The 17,205-nt window shown below is 43.5% G+C and overlaps 1 protein-coding gene across 9 annotated transcripts in view; it reads left to right on the top strand.

Moving 5' to 3' along the window:
- TMCC2 (transmembrane and coiled-coil domain family 2) overlaps window positions 1–17,205 on the top strand; it is a 91,397-nt gene that overhangs the window by 65,143 nt on the left and 9,049 nt on the right. For 7 of the 9 annotated variants that reach the window (XM_081914720.1, XM_081914721.1, XM_081914722.1 and 4 more), the window contains one exon: window positions 12,290–13,224. In XM_081914720.1, coding sequence (XP_081770846.1) covers window positions 12,290–13,224 — 935 coding nt within the window. Of the gene's footprint in view, window positions 1–7,774; window positions 8,177–12,289; window positions 13,225–17,205 lie in introns of those variants that run through there. The other 2 variants (XM_081914727.1, XM_081914726.1) reach the window with 2 other exon arrangements.

The raw sequence follows: 17,205 nt of genomic DNA, 5'->3' as shown, positions 1-17,205 counted from the left end.
TCATGCTGCAGTATTTATGCAGCCCCCAGGAATTGGGGGAGTTTTGATGCTCTATGTTTTGATGTGCTGAGTTACAGGCAGCAGCAAACCATGAAAAGACAGAATGTAGGCCTGACTATGCTGGGATGTACCCGGTTTCTTTTAAAATTATAGTACTTATTTCTAAATTCATATCTAGACATATAAATTAGTATACAGAAATTTTATGCAGAACTGTGACCTCTTTTGTCTTCTTTTTTATTATTACTGCTGTGTAAGTGGCCACCCTATTTCCACCACACCAGCTTTAAATCCTGCTTTTCCTCCTACATATCCAAAGGAGCCCACTGGCCTTCTGTGGAAGAGAACTTTAATTATGATTGAACAACTGCAAAGCTTTCCCTCCGTACAGGGATTTTAGTTCATTTTATTTGGCTACTCGTTATGTCAAATCTATTGCACAGAAATTTCAGGTTTGCTGGGGTTTATTAAACACTTTGCCCTTAAGCTTTTCTGGCATCCCAATTATCCTTTTGTTGCTGAAAACAATAAAACAGATTGATTTGCTGTAGGTGGTTTGGCATGACTTTGCATTTGCAAATGAAGTATTCCACTCAGGTAGGTTTAGAACATAAAGATTGAAGGCTTAAGATATGGTCCAGATGCAGGAAATGATGAGGTTCCTTCCTGTTGGAAACGAGCGTTGATGGTAGCATGTAAAGAGTCGGCCATGACTGGACCTAATGATCAGGGGTCCCTTTACCTTTTTAATCTGATGCAGGCAACTCCCCATTTACATGGGGGTTACATTCCGAGGCACGATGCATCAAAGTGAAATCGCGTATATTGGGAAGACCATTGAAAAAGCCTGCAAACACCACAGTTGCTCCCTTCAAGCCTCTTTACTCAAACTTTGTGCTAGGTCTCCTGGGATTGCAAAGCCTTGCTAGATGCTGTTTTCTGGCCATTTTGCCATTTCCACGCTCTTTTAGGACCGTTTTTGCCCCTATTTGTGCCACTTCCGGATTTGTGGGAATGCGTGTAGTCACAGTCGCATTTGCCTTGAACTCCCACAAATGGGGAGTTGCCTGTATATTGTCTGAATCTGCTAATATGTTTGCTGTTGGACAAGTTTGCCACATTGACCATTCAAACTGGGATAATTTGCTTGCTGTTGTAATGCTACTCTGAGCATGGGTGCATCCAAATAGGGACTTCCTTAACATCAGATTTCCCCTGGACAGGGGTAATCTGGTTTAAATTGCCTTTGACGTGATAGCTTCTAAGTGCCCTCTTTGGTCATATGGGGCTCAGGAGGGTGTGGGTTATGTGAGGTTGGTGAGCTGTGCAAGTAGTAGCAGCATACTCTAGTACAAAAACATTTGTTATTGTCTGAAAATAGAAAATCTGTAGCACTACCCAGTTTGTGGCTGATCCCTGAAAGTTTAAAAGAGCTTTATCCTGAAAATCCCATTACCCTGCTGTGGTTTTAGTACTATTCCCTTTAGTCTGATTATGTAACTAATGTTTCCATTTCCACATCCAGTGTGCATTCCTGTGTTCAAAATGAACCCAGTATTCATCACCTTTAGGCAGCCAAGGCTTTCCTGGGTTTTTAATTTTGTCCAAAGAGCCTGGGAGAGGAAGTTCCTATAGCTTTATAAGGCGCGAAACACCCGCTACACACCCACACATGCTTCCTCCTCTGGAAAATCAGGCTGCAGGGCCCCCATCAGAGTCAAGAGAGCCTGGCTCACTCAAGCCAGCTGGGTTCCTGAACTCTGCTGCCTAAGTGGGAAAGAAAAGGTTCTCTTGGACTGTACAGATTGACTTTGCCCAAAGGCGTTTACACAGGCAGCCTAGAGTGCTGAGAGTGCCCTAACCTCCTCCTGACGTTAACAGGGAGCTAAAGGCGCTTAGCAGTGGCGTAGCGTGGGGGGTGCAGGGGGAGCCGGCCGCACCGGGCGCAACATCTGGAGGTTAGGGTTAGGGGGCGCAAATCCATGGGTTAGGGGGCACAAATTACTTGCCTTGCCCCGGGTGCTGACAACCCATGCTACGCCACTGGCGCTTAGCACCTTGTAGGTTCAAGGCAGTTGAAAAAGCTGCCTCAGCGCTCCTGTAACCTCTGCGCTGAAGGCTGGCTGAAGCTCTCCTCCTCCTCCAAAGTAAAGTGCTCTGCAGCTTTCCATCTTGTGGTGTTTAATGGCAATGGCAGCCAGTCCCCACCACCACACAGAAAAGTTATGGGCAACCCACCAACCCTTCTCCCAAACATCTATACGTACCACGCAACTATATACATGCTCCCCTTACATGCGCAATCTTATGTCACTCTTTTCACCTTAGGATTTCATATTGCTTCTTTGTTTTTCTTCCTTTCCACTTCTTTCGTCCTCTGAACTATCTCCTTCCAAACCCCATTTCTCTCTTATTCCATGCTTCATCCCCTTTCTCGCTCTTTTTGTTTTTCTGCAGCCTCTGCTCCACCTTTTCCCTCTTAAACCCCAATTGTTTCATCTATGCTCAGTCCCCACCCATGGTTTACAAGCTTGATTCAAGTGGTCTGCGAAGTGTCCGTGGATTTATAGTTGAAGATGGGAGAAGGCACACCCACCGTATTAAATATTTATATTGATTTTTAATTGTATTTTATTGCTTTTATCTCTCATATGTTGGTATTTGTATTACAGACTAAATTCTGTGGAATTCACCTGTAATACAATCAAATGCAATATATAAGAAATAAAGGAAGTACTAAAAATACAATTAAAAATCATGTCACGTCTAAAGGAGCGTTATAGTTTCAACAAGGGGCAGAAAAATCATCCAGCAGTCTGCCAAGACCTGCAGCAACTTTTCAAATGGTCTGGGGTGGGAGACGTTTTGGGAAATAGTGCTCTAGTGCATGAAAGCATATTACATAATGAAAACTTGTTGATTCATAAGGTGCCACGAGACACACAGGGTTTTGTCCAATGCTGGTGCTACTTGGAGTATATCCACTGAAATTAACCGACCTAAGTTGGTTGTGTTCATTTGGTCCAGTGCATCTTCTTTGAGTAGAATCAATGTTGGGTGCAACCCTCCAGAAGCTCTGGAGCCAAGTGAGGATTCCCAGGTAAGATCCTCCCTCTATTGTGTGGGCAGGTAATCCCTCCCCTACCTGGCCTGGTCTCCTTGGCAACGCTTCCCCCAGGTGGGATTGGACGACTGACTGAGGTAGGTGGAGACCTCCGGGTATCCCACCTGAGGGAAGGCAAACCAAGCCTATGCTGTTGGAGCCGCTCCAGATCTAGGGGCTGCACGCGTCCACGCAAAGGGCGCCCCCCATTTTAAGCGGGGAGCGGTCATTGTTTTTTCTGCAACAGACTGACATGGCTGCCCCTCTGAAAATTGCCTCTGTTTCAGTCAATCACTCAAGTTGGCTTGGTTTTCCTCAGGCACTATGACCTCACTGCTACTGTCAGCAAGATTGCTTGCCTCCTCTTGTCACGCTGCCTGCCTTTTGAGTGCAACCCTTCTCTCAGAGATGGCTTGCTCCAGGATCACACAAGGCTCCTGCTGAGATTTCAGACATTCTGTGCCCCTTCAATATCATTATCCAGTCAGGCTGAGGAAATTGCTTCTTTTGTGTGCATTAATTGAGGAAGCATATAACCTCCCTGTGGGACTTTTGTCTACATAGTAGGCAAGGGAAATGTATTTTTGGCTGTTTCCAAGGTCTTGTCACTAATTTGTGTATTGATATTCAAAGCACTTGGTCAGTCATGCTCTTCCTTCATTCAAACAATTACTTTCTCCCTCTTTCCTATGTTGATAGTATTCTTTTTCTTTTGAGGTAGCTTTTATACTCCGTAACACAATATAAAAAGCACACTGTGCTGGTTGCTATGCTAACCCAGAATTTGGTCCTCTCTTAATAGGTATGCTGTGGTCACTATGACATGTAGTTCTGTGAGTCATTTTGGGGACTGGGTTAAAAAAAATGAAACAGAAGACCATCACAAAAGGCTAGCAGTTTCTTAACTCTTTTCTGTCAGGTAATTCTCCCATCAAAGATCTTCCCCAGCCCCTAGCTGCTTTTATCCCTGTTATGAAAGAAGATAATTTCCTATCTTTTGCACAGTGGGAGTAAAAGCAGTGGGGAGAGGGGATTTGGGGCAGGAAAATAGCCTCAATAGGAAAGGATTTGGAAAATTTCCTCCTGTCCATTTAAATGGCAGTTTCATTGCTTGCATTTTGTAAAACAAAAGTGTAACATGTAGTTCCACCCTACATTGATGTTATTGGGGCGTTTCACATATTCTGCAGGGAAAATTTGACGCTTGATGGGGAACCTCCATTTTGTATCTTGTGTTTTGACACCCTTAGGCAAATAACTTTCAAGAAACCTCTTTCAACAATTGTGGCTTCCCGCAAAGACTCCATAGCTTGTTGAAGGTGCTGAAAGTTGTTAGGAGACCCCACACAGAGTTATAATTTGCACCACCCTTAACTAGCTACAGTTTCCAGGATTCTGTTAAAGTGCTATAAGAGTGCTTTAAATGTACAGTGTGGGTGTGCCCTTGGACAAGGTGGCATATGATAAACCACCTGTTCTGCCACTCACCTTCTTTGGTGCTTCTTGCAAGGGGAGAATAGGTGTGCAATTGGGACATTAGACCCCTGCCAGTCTTGAAGGCTTGCTATTTTATGGAGCAGCTCTGCATGCTTGTAGCTTCCAGACTTTGTAGCTTCCAGGTTAGGCTGAGAGGCAGTGTCTGACCCAAGGTCACCCAGATTTGAACCCTGGTCTCCCAGATCCTAGTCTGTCATTTTAACCACTACCCCACACTGAACCCCATCAACAGAAGTCCTATGCAAGAATTTGTACTTCCACAATAGGGTCTCCCTCCTGCTCCCCCTGCATGCTCCCAAAATTGGCCTTGAGGGGGCATCGAGAGAACTTCAGAGCAATGCGCGAGGGGAGCAGGGAATTGATCCATCTGATAAGCTGTTATGCTTGCACAGACAGAATGTTTTAATAGCATAGTGCTGAATTCCACCATATACTGTATATACACACAAGGTGATATTTAGTGCTGGTCCTACTCAAAGTAGACCCACTGAAGTTAATGGCCATGACTAATATAGCTTTATTAATTTTAATTGGTCTACCCTGAGTAGGACTTGGTTGAATACAGTCCATCCATATATATATATATGAGAGATAGCAGCTAGTTGGTCAATTAAAAATTCAGCATAAAACAGGACAAATAAGGCAGGTTTCCCCTAGTGCCATAAAGAAAATAGAGTGTAAGGTGAGTCTCTCTAAGAAGGGTGTTCCTTTAATGAAGCACAGCAACTAGAAGACTCTGTCTCTGGTCACCACCTGCCTTAATTTATATGGCATGGGGATGTGGAGCAGGGTCTCTGAGGTTGGTCTTAATGACTTGGCAGATTTAAGGTAGAGAAACAGTCTTTGTGGTACCCTGGTCCTAAGACATGCAGGGGTTTGTAGGTTTAAATTAGCACTTAACATTTTGCTCAGAAATGACCTAGTAACCAATGTAGTTATGCCAGAACTAACGTTTAGATGCTTTGTATGACTCAGCCCAGTGAACAATTGTGCTGCTGCAGGTACAGTGAGTTGCAATAGCCTGAATGAGATGTTATCAGTGCATGGATAACTTCAAAAGAGTGCACCTGGTTTTGTTTTGACCCAGACTGGTCACTGTCATGCATGCTACAACTGGGTTAAAGTCAGTTGGACAGGATGAGGGAAGTGGAGGTGTACAGTACAGGCAATAACCATTTTGCACGTGTTAAAAGCTCGTGTGATAGTGCACATGCACACATCACCGTGAACCCAGAAGAGGCAAGAAAATAGGGTGGAATGAGGTGTGGCAGGACACGCTCCACCATCACACACAATGAGCCTGAATGCAAACCCCACGGAAACTGGGGGTTGCCTGCATTTCTAATTCCTAAAGCCTAGTTTCACCAATAATTCTGAACCTGACCTTGGCACAGGCCTGGGATTAGAAACATGTTTCTTGTGTTCCAGAAAGTTATGTAAGCAGTTGTGCCGCAGAGGGACAGGTTCATTTTTGATAATCAGGAGTTTTGATTGTCATATTGCCACACTTCCTTCTATTGTATCTGCACAGTTGCTGTTGGCTATTTGGGAATCTGATATAATTTATCGAGTAGACCTCTGGGGACAGCAGTGCTTTCCCCTACCTCTATCTCCTTGAATCAAACTTACCTATGTCCTATTTTCAGCTTCTTCTATAAAGGAGTTTAGCATAAAATCAGGAAGAGGCTGCCAACACAGGTTCCTTAAAACAAAAACAAAAAACCTATCTTGGCTTTCGAACTTGAAATTACCTCTTGTGCAAGTCTGATTCACAAGACAGCCTGCCAGCATTGCTGTGACTTTTGAAGGCCAAAACAGACATGTTGCAGGAGAGCCATGATTAGATCTCTTTTGCTCCCCATTTTAAAAGATGCTGCAAATTCTGATACTGATTGGAACAGCAACATTAGGGTAGGTAGGAGATGATTAACTGTTTTCCATCTACCCTTCCCCCCCCATCAAAAATAACCACTCATGAAGCTGCTAGTAGTTCTAAAGTGGAAAAGGGGAAGGTACCCACATCATGTCTCTTTCTTCCCACTGTAGTGCTAATACCAGCTTTGAGGATGGGAGGAACATTTAAATAGGGGAAATGACACATTGGGAAAGAGTTAAAAGAGCCTTTCCCACAGTACCGATAATCTCCTCACGATCCAAGACCCATCTCCACAAATGTTGGGATATCCAATCTCCTGTTTTGATGTCCCTACCTTAGTTGATGATAGAGAAATAGTTTTACCTAATGTCTAATTGAGTTGAATGGAAGTTGTACTCAGTCTTAATTTTGGGGTGAGGCTGGATAAGTTTACAATGGGTGGGGAGCCTGTGATATTCCATATACTGTTGGACTTCCAGTGCCCATCGGGCTCAGTCAGCGTGGCCAACATTCAGTGAAGACGGGAGTTGGAGTCCAGCAGCATCTAAAGCAGCCTTTCTCAACTTGTGGGTCGCCAGATGTTGTTGAACTACAACTCCCATCAACCCTAGCTAGCAAGGCCAGAGCTCAGGGATGATGGGAGTTGTAGTCCAACAACATCTGGGGACCCACAGAATATGGCTAACCTGATCCAAAACACCCACTCACCCCACTCACACATGAAAACAAAGATCATCACAGTCAATCACAAAAAAACAACCACACCCTAGGCCAACCCCAACCTCTCTCACCACCAAAGAAACACAAGTGACTATCTGGGGACCCACAGGTTGAGAACCACTGATCTAAAGGGTTGCAGATTCCCTACTTTATATCAACAGCTGACCATTCAGCTTCTGACAGTTAACCCTAAAGAAAGCCCCTGTTGGTAAATTTTCTGCAGACATACTTACTACCATGTCTAAGAACTATTTTCTAGAATACATCCAAAAGGGGTGCCTTGGGTTTGTTCCTCCTCTGTTGTTTCCTAGTAGTGGTTTCTCCATCTCCACATGGGTTTTGCCCTGCCTTACTTAAAAAAAAGGGGAACTGAGTGACGTAGTCTTTGCAATAATTGCACACTTCATGGAAACAGAAGTTGAGCAACTTCTCTAATAAATTGACTTGGTTTCCTCTTTCAGCTTCACCAGGCTTGCTTTTATCTTGACCGTACACAAAATAGTTCTTAAAAAAAAAAGAATGCGTATCTTGAAGGTTTCAGTTCAATTCCTGTGAGTCGATAAGAGAGAAGGAGAAACTCCTCACTGTGTTCTGGGTCCTGGAAAGCCCCCAGAGCAGCTCAGGAGCTAAGAATAGGCCATCGGTCAGTGTTTGTAAAGTCTGCAGTTCCTTGTTGTTTTTTTCCAAAAAAAGTGCTGATCTTATAAGGTTGAGGCAAGTTTGTGGCTGCTCTGAATGATGTTGTGTGTGGGTTGTGTTTTCCCTGCCTGCTTGCCTCTGTCACCCAGCAAAACAGATCAGTAGGATGTCTGAAGCTGAAAGATAACAGTAGCCTGGGCAAGACTCCGGCAGCTTTTGGATAGCTTTGTCGGTGCTTCCCTCATGGTTTTTCCTTTGCCAAGGATCTTCCTTTGCTCAGCAGTGAATCTTAGACTACTATGAGAAAGAAGAGAGTGCTGGAACCAGATGAACACTGGAAGGTATGGTACAATGATTGGTGCAATCATTCTGTGCCTTTCTTGGGGCACAGCTGTATGAGATACCTCTGTAGAATCCTGTAGAATCCTGTAGAATCAACAGGATTTTTAGCTTTCATAAGGTTTTGAGCTGGAACTTCCAACACTTAAAGAGATAGCTTAAGAGCTATTTCACTCCTGTATGAAAGTGGGAGTAATACAGTGAGATAGGAAGGCTAACCGCGTGATGAATACACAGTGGAATCAGTGTTCAACGTATTGGTTTAGAAGTAAGGAAACAGGGTTGTGGCTAGTTCCAGTACCAAGCAAAATTGGGCAGCTGCCCAGGTGCATGGATGATAAATGGGCCTCTTAAGCTGAGTCCAAGACCTGGCACAGTCCTTAATTAACCACCTCCTTGCTTTCCCAGCACCAGTAGAGGAGTGGGGATCTGCAGTGGTCCAGATACTGTGACCTTGGGCAGGTATTCTAAGATAGTGCCTCCCATTTTATGGAAAACTAACATACCACAGCTGCAACATCATTCTAATATAGGGGTGCTAAAAATTGGGGTTCTGTTTTCCCACTTAAAGCAACTTGTCTGAAAATGGTTATTGTGGGTGTTACTAACAACTTTCACTTTTAGTTCTGGTGAAATTACACGTTTCTTTCGAAGAATATTTTGACTGGAAGCAAGGGGAGTAGAACTTTGTTCTATTCTGTTATGTCTAGTACCTTCTGTAATACGACTCCTAACATTTTTTAAGCTGCTCCTGCACAGTATTATATCATTTGGAAAGGGAGACTTGTTGTAGTCTGTAGAAGTATATTACGCAGTGCCTATCCATTCATGGTTGTCGTTTAATCCTCTGTGTGTGTGCTTGTATATATAATTTATTTAAGAAAAGCAAATATGTATGTATAATATAATCTCATTTATTTAAGGAAAACAGTCAAACTCCTTCATGGCAAACATCAGTAATCTCCATTCAGCCCCACGCCTGTCAAGGCTTGTTTTGATTTGGATATGAATTTCAGTTGCCACATCTTTTGAAGGCAAAACTGATGAAGTCCTTTTGTTACTATGATGAAAAATTATGAGAATTGAAAAGGCACTGAATTGTACTACTTCAGTTTACAACTCAGGAAGATTTTTATAGGCAGGTATAATATCTGCCATTAAACTGCAGTTATCACATGTCTGAATGAAATAGCTCCTGGGGTTCAGCTGTGCTGGTCCTCAAGCTGGGTAGAAAACTTTGTAAGGAGAACAACTAGAGAAGCCTTTGCTCTTTGTTTGATGGGAGTTGTAGTCCAAAACATCTGGTGTGATCTCGATCTCCCGTCCAACAATTCATTTTGAGCACCTAAACAAAACTTAACATGATGAAGTAGACTCTAGTTCATGAAAACTTATGTTGTAATAACTTTCTTTGTCTTTAAGGTGTCATTTAGACACATCTGTTGTGTTTGCTGCAACCATGACACCATGATAATGGGAACAGATGATGGCTATAATAATAATAATAGTAAGAACTTTATTATTTATACCCCACCCACTTGGCTGGGTTTCCCCAGCCACTCTGGGCGGCTTACAGAAATATATAAAGGTAACGGGACCCCTGGCCATTAGGTCCAGTCGCGGACGACTCGGGGTTTGTGGCACTCATCTCGCTTTACTGACCGAGGGAGCCAGCGTATAGCTTCCAGATCATGTGGCCAGCATGACTAAGCCGCTTCTGGTGAACCAGAACAGCACACGGAAATGCCTTTTACCTTCCCGCTGGAGCAGGACCTATTTGTCTATTTGCACTGCGTGCTTTCGAACTGCTAGGTTGGCAGCAGCAGGGACCGAGCAACGGGAGCTCACCCCGTCATGGGGATTCAAACTGCTAACCTTCTGACCGTCAAGCCCTAGGCTATGTGGTTTAACCCACAGCACCACCCACGTCTTCTACAGAATATATATATAAATAATAATAATAATAATAATAATAATAATAATAATAATAATAATAAACATCAAGCATTAAAAACCTCCTGATACAGGGCTGCCTTCAGGTGTCTTCTAAAAGTTGTATAGTTCTTTAACTCCTTGACATCTGAAGGGAGGGTGTTCCACAATGTGGGTGCCACTACCAAGAAGGCCCTCTGCCTGGTTCTCTGTAACGTCCCTTCTTGCAGTGAGGGAACTAGCAGAAGACCCTTGGAGGAGGACCTCAGTGTCTGGGCTGAGTGATAGGGGTGGAGATGTTCCTTCAGGTATACTGGACTGTATATATCTCTGATCAGGCAAACCAGACGTTGCATTTGTCTGTAGGAACAAATCTGGGATGGCTGGGACTGCTGTTGTGGACAAAACATTTATGAGTTAAGTCTCCACTTCTTCTATGTTGAAAGCCTTTCTGTCACTGTAGTCTAGTAACAATGGTTCATGGGCACCAGAGGCTCTTCCATGAAAGCAGTATGAAAATTACTTACACAGAGTCTACAGAATACATTTAACTTTTGCCATCTCCAAACTGCAAGTCCCATGCCTCTGATGCACCACTTCAACCTGCATAATATTTTGCATAGAAAACTCAGTGAGTGGCAAGTATTTGGTAGTGTCCTTTGCTACAAATGGGAGAAAAATATGCTTTAGGGGCTTTATTCTGGCAATTGGGCAGAGTTCCTGGATTCCTAAGAACATCAGGCCAATGTTAAGCAGGCTTTACAAAACCCATTAACTACAGCCCATATGTAATTATCAGCTTTCTGTCATTCTAGTCTCAGGGGATGGCCTGCAGAGTTACTTTTCTGCTGAGCAAAATCAGGAGACCGGGGAGCATTATTAACCAAACCCTGAAGAATATCCTGAGGTGCTCTCTGGTCCTTTCACCTCTACTTATGACACGGTACAAAGTTTGGCTCTTGCCTTTGCTTTCTCATTTCCCTTACTCAAGTGGTATGATAGGCTGATTCTCAAAGGGCCATGAGTCAAGATTCCTGAGTTCTGTTTTGTTCCAATGCCCCGAGGAGGAAAAATAAGTCAAGGACACAATTCACAAATTTATCAACACAACATCAGTGGAAATATACTATGAAAGTCCTTAAGACAGGGTGGACAACCTGTATGCAGAAGGGTACATGTAGCCCTTAGCCTAAGTTCATGCTGGGGAAATGTGGGAAATGGGGTGGCAGAAGGAGAGGAAGAAAGGGGCGTTCCATGCTCAGATTTTGCTCAGGCCCTGCCCACCACCAGCATGCGTCTCCTGACAGATTACTCCCAAGGGAATGAGACTACAGACTGAAAAAATGTTCCCTGATTCCCATTAAGGCTTCCAGATTTTGTGTACAAAGATAACAGGCATTCCACTGTAAGACCACTGTTCCATTCCTTCCATCAGTAGGAACCACAGACAACTGAGGATGGAAGTCTCAAACTGAAAAAATGGGTTGTTGTTTTTACCTGAATCTTCAATAATTCTGATGGGATTTGAACTAGTTTTACTCTTTTTTAAAAAGCCATATGGCTCTGTTGTCTTGCTGTAATACAAAAATATTCTATATTCCATACAGTGGTACCTCGGGTTACATACGCTTCAGGTTATATACGCTTCAGGTTACAGACTCCGCTAACCCAGAAATAGTGCTTCAGGTTAAGAACTTTGCTTCAGGATGAGAACAGAAATCGTGCTCCGGCAGTGCGGTGGCAGCAGGAGGCCCCATTAGCTAAAGTGGTGCTTCAGGTTAAGAACAGTTTCAGGTTAAGAATGGGACCTCCGGAATGAATTAAGTACTTAACCCGAGGTACCACTGTATTTCCAAATGCATGAAAAAGGGAAATATGATAGAATTCAGGATATGCCCTTCCGTCAGATAACTTCAAAATGGCATCTGTATTGAGAGTTTGGTAGCAGGCATATTTAAATCCATTTTACCAATGAATTGGTAATTGAAAGCTGGATGATCAGTTAAAACTCTGTGATACGGTGACCGTCACCTGAGTTCTCATATCTTTTTCTTCTAGCAGTTTTTGGTAGTACATCACCATTCCCCTCTCTCATGCCATCATGTGTTGTCTTGGGGAATGACATTATTTAACAGAGCCTTTTAACTCAAGTCTCTTTCTGTGCTCTTTCTCCTCTCCCACAGTTGGATAAAGGGGATGTGAGCCAAATCAGCCTGCCTTCCAATACAAGCCACGGTGATGCTGATGGCAACTTCTGCCTTGACGTTCCAGATGGCAACCCAGACCCGCAGAGGACAAAGGCTGCCATTGACCACCTGCACCAGAAGATCCTCAAGATCACCGAGCAGATCAGGGTTGAGCAAGAGGCACGAGATGACAATGTGGCTGAGTACCTGAAGCTAGCTAACAACGCCGACAAGCAGCAGGCCTCTCGTATCAAACAGGTCTTTGAGAAGAAGAACCAGAAGTCAGCCCAGACCATCGCGCAGTTGCACAAGAAGCTTGAACATTATCACAAAAAGCTAAAGGAGATTGAACAAAATGGGCCCTCTCGACAGCCCAAAGACGTCTTCCGGGACATGCACCAGGGCCTCAAGGACGTAGGGGCCAATGTCCGCTCCAGCATCAGTGGCTTTGGAGGCGGAGTGGTGGAGGGTGTCAAAGGTGGACTCTCAGGCCTTTCTCAAGCCACCCACACAGCTGTGGTCTCCAAACCCCGAGAGTTTGCAAGCTTGATCCGCAACAAATTTGGCAGCGCGGATAACATTGCCCACTTGAAGGACACACTGGAAGATGGGCACCCTGAGGAGGCCTCACGGACTCTGAGTGGCAGCGCCACTTTGGTTTCTAGTCCCAAATACGGCAGTGACGATGAGTGTTCCAGTGCCACTTCTGGCTCAGCAGCGGGTAGCAACTCGGGGGCGGGTGCTGGTGGCTTGGGCAGCCCCAAGTCTAACACCTTGGACAGTCACCACTATAATTTTGAGACCATCATAGAAGAACTGAGGGAGATTAAGGACATTCAGTCCCACCTTGAGGACTCCATGGAAGACCTCAAGGCCCAGCTGCAGCGAGACTATACGTATATGACTCAGTGCTTACAGGAAGAGCGTTATAGGTAAGACTTGTTGGGTGTGGGAAACTGTCACACTTAACTACCATATTTAATTGTCGTTGACTTGTGGAACTGGGCATGCTGGCCAGTCTTTATGTTGTGGCTCTTGAAGGGTCATGCTGTGGGGTACAATAGATGAAGATGCTGGCAAATAATGTAATTAGGCTTTATGTTCCTATGCAAAGAAACAAATTGACAGTGAATTTCCCTTTAGAAGAGGCTCTGGCAGAGAAGGGGAGATGAGATGCTACAAAGCATAAGGCAATGAGGGAGGAATTCAGCCTATCACCTCAATCCAGTCAGTTATTTAGCAGCCACAAAGGATTCTGGGATATCAGAACCAGCCATGCAGCATGGACATTTGCTTTCCATTTCCTAATTTCCCCCAGATACTGCTATTTCTTTCTCCTGCAAAGTTCTGTTTGCTTTGGCCACAGTCCTGTGCACAATTACCTGGAAGTAAGCTCCACTGAGAACAGTATGTATTTCTTTCTTTTTAAAAATAGCTATCCACCTTTCTTTATAAATCCAAAGTGGCAACTTACAGGATAACACAAACCAAACAACAACCTAGCACCAGAAACCGTATAGAAACAACAACAGATAACACCTAACACAATTATATGCATGTGATAACACTTGTTATCCTTCAAGAAAGTAATTTTCCTTGTTATCCTTGCATGTTTACGTAGAGAGAGAGCCAAACAGAAATTTGTCTCCTTTTTTCTAAGCCAATAATAATTTTGCGGTGGAAGGCCAAAGCTTTTGGATTTATGTTCTTTAGTTGAATTTAAGCTCCCATTTAGTTGCAAACCAATATGCCTTAATTGCTATAGCAACCATGAGTATGCATGCTTGTTCAGGAAATGTCTGAATTTCAAATGGGGGGGGGAGTTGAATTTTAAATAAGTGATTCAAATAAGTCCTCCTTCCTGGTGATTTAAATCATGATTTAAATCCTGCCTAGCTGTCACTAGCTTTGAAGATGTCTGCTGGAATTTCCTGTACTGTAAGTTCTCCTCAAGAAGAAAGACATTGCACTATTAACTGCTTCTATTTATAAGACACAAGAGGAAATGCATTCCTGGCTGAATGCTCAGTGCCAGCTTCTTGCTTCTCTTCCACCGGTGGAAAAATAAGGACCAAGAACTCTTTTGCCCGTGGGCTTCATTAAAATTGTAGGCAGTGAGGAAAGAATTATGTTTCCATTTTTTTGTGAGAGAAGGGATGACACTTGCATGCAGTTGCTATGTTCATGGTTCTCACAGATGTGGGGAGCAGAAGTCTCTTGCAGGCTTATGGTCCCAACCAGCTCTCATGTCTAGGGCTGGTTAGGGCGGGGGTGGAGAAACCGTGGTCCTCCCAGATGTTGCTGGACTCCAGCTCCCATTAGTTCCAGCCACCTTAGCCAATGGCGAGGGATGATGAAAAAGGTACTCGAGCAACATCTATGGAACCACTCATTCTGCATCCCTGGTTTAGGGGTATGGCTCTTCCTCAGTGTCAGAGGTCTCTGTTTCAAAGCCCAGACAATTGTGCATGGAGTACACAAAATGGGGGCATGGAGAGGAGAAGGAGGGTGGTTGGACTTTGGGGGAGATGATGTAGGTCAGTGACTGAGCATTTGCCTTGCAGGCAGAAGGTTCCAAGGTCAATCTCTGGTATCTCTACTAAGTAGCAGAGCTGGGGAAGACTGTGAGTCCTTGGTGAGCTGCTGCCAGCCAGAGTAGACAATTCTGGAGTAAATGGACATATAGCCAGACTTTGTATAAGGCATCTTCCTACATAGTCCAGTCACCATAGAATAAATTGCACACAGTCTCTGTGAGTGCTTTCTCAGTGAAGCATCTCCCACTTTTCTGAGAAGTGTCTCACAGGGCCAGTTTCCTATTAGGATCAGCCAAGGCTGCATGCACACATCCCAGATGGCCATAACAAATCTGCAGGCAGGTTGCTGTATGCATCAGTTTTCCACATTGGTCCAATCCTACTGCTGAAGATCACACTTACCTTTTGCCCCACTATTTCCAGGCAGATGTCCACACTTTAACATTACGTGTCCGATGAATTTGTATTTTTATTTTGCCCTGAGCTTTTCCCATGAAAACCTGCTCTTTAAAGCCAAATTGGAGCAAACAGCAATTCAGATTTACCGCAGGTTGATGTTTGTTCCAACTGAGCTTTAAAGAGCAAGTTTTCACACAGGAAGCTCTGCAGCAAAAAAGAAAAAGAAAAATGGTGCTCGGACACAAAGCTTTAGATTGCAGACCATGCCTGGAAAGAGTCGAAGAAAGGTAAGTGTGGATAAGCCTTCAGTGTGAACACAGTGCGTTTCACGCAATCAACTGTGCATACAGTGAACGGGCCCAGGGAAAGCAAGGTTGCAGTGGCAAATCCTACCTCAGTTCGCTGGACCTTACAATCTTCATGTGCATACAAAGTGTATGCTTACAGTTTTCCTGCATGCAGTTGGGGCTGTGCAGGGCCCCATACCACACTTGTGTTCCCTTTGTATATTCATAGAGATTGTACAGACAGTCTAGTGCAGTGTTCCTCAACCTCAGATTCCTCGTATTTATTAGACTACATCTCCCATCACCCCTGACTATTGGCTAAGTTAGCTGGGGATGCTGAGAGCTTGTAGCCCAACATCTGAGGACCCAAAGCTGAAGAACACTAGTCTAGTGAGTAGGTCAGGGAGGGGCTCATCACCACAAACCCTCTTCTCCCCCCCATGCATTCACTAGATGCCTGTTTGATTGTTTGAAGTTCTTATCTGTGTCCTCATTTATTTTGGATGTCCATTTTGTCCTACCCTGGTGTTTGATGCTCCCCACCCCCTGCCGTTTGGGTTTTTTCCCCCAGAAGCTGGAAAATATCTCAAAATATCCTGGAAGGCAATTATCAGTGACAGCAGGGATGGAAACAAAACTCATTGTTCCCAAAGGCAGGCTTTTTTCAGAAGAGACACCCCCCTTCTCATTTGTTTTCCACTCACCCACATGTATCCCATTTGAAGGGCTGAGAAAAACCTTTAGATTGCAATTGAATAGTGACCACCAAACCAGGAAAGAGGTGGGGAGAAAAGAGGAAGGAACTACCACCCCTGCCCATTGGCACTGCTTGCTGGCATTGATAGAAGCTGTAATTCAGCAACATCTGGAGGGCCAAAGGTTCCCTCACACCTACACTACAGTAGCTATTATAGAATAGGTTATCCACTTGATAGAAATTGCTGTTCAAAACATGCCTTCCAGGGAAAGAATTATTCTGAAATACGTTAGACCTGAAATATTTTTTTCTTTAAGCCCCATGACTTTCTTCCTCATCTCTTCCTCACCCCCAAAGTTGAATGACATTTATTAGGAAATCAGCTCCACTAAATGCATTGGGACTTATTTCTCTATCATCTATCTATCTATCATCTATCTATATCTATCTATCATCTATCTATCTATCTATCTATCTATCTATCTATCTATCTATCTATCATCTATCTATCTATCTATCTATCTATCTATCATCTATCATCTATCATCTATCTATATCTGTCTGTCTATCTGTCTATCTATCTATCTATCATCTATCTATCTATCTATCTATCTATCTATCTATCTATCTATCTATCTATCATCTATCTATCTATCTATCTATCATCTATCATCTATCTATCTATCTATCTATCTATCTATCTATCTATCTATCTATCTATCATCTATCTATCTATCTATCTATCTATCTATCTATCTATCTATCATCTATCTATCTATCTATCATCATCTATCTATCTGTTATAAGTTTTTTTTATACAACAATATTTCCTGCTTTGTTTACCAAAAGAAAATAACGCAATAAAATGTGAGTAACAAAGGCATAATAAGGCCAGTAAAATCCTTATTAGTTCCTCAATAACTAATGGAGTTGAGTGGTGTCCAGCATAATAATGAAAACTCTGAAACCTAAATACAAAATAACAGTTCTAAA

The sequence above is a fragment of the Podarcis melisellensis genome, assembly GCF_964234715.1.
Source record: "Podarcis melisellensis genome assembly, chromosome: 6".
NCBI classification, from domain to species: Eukaryota; Metazoa; Chordata; class Lepidosauria; order Squamata; family Lacertidae; genus Podarcis; species Podarcis melisellensis.
This window is presented reverse-complemented; position numbering and strand designations above follow the sequence as displayed.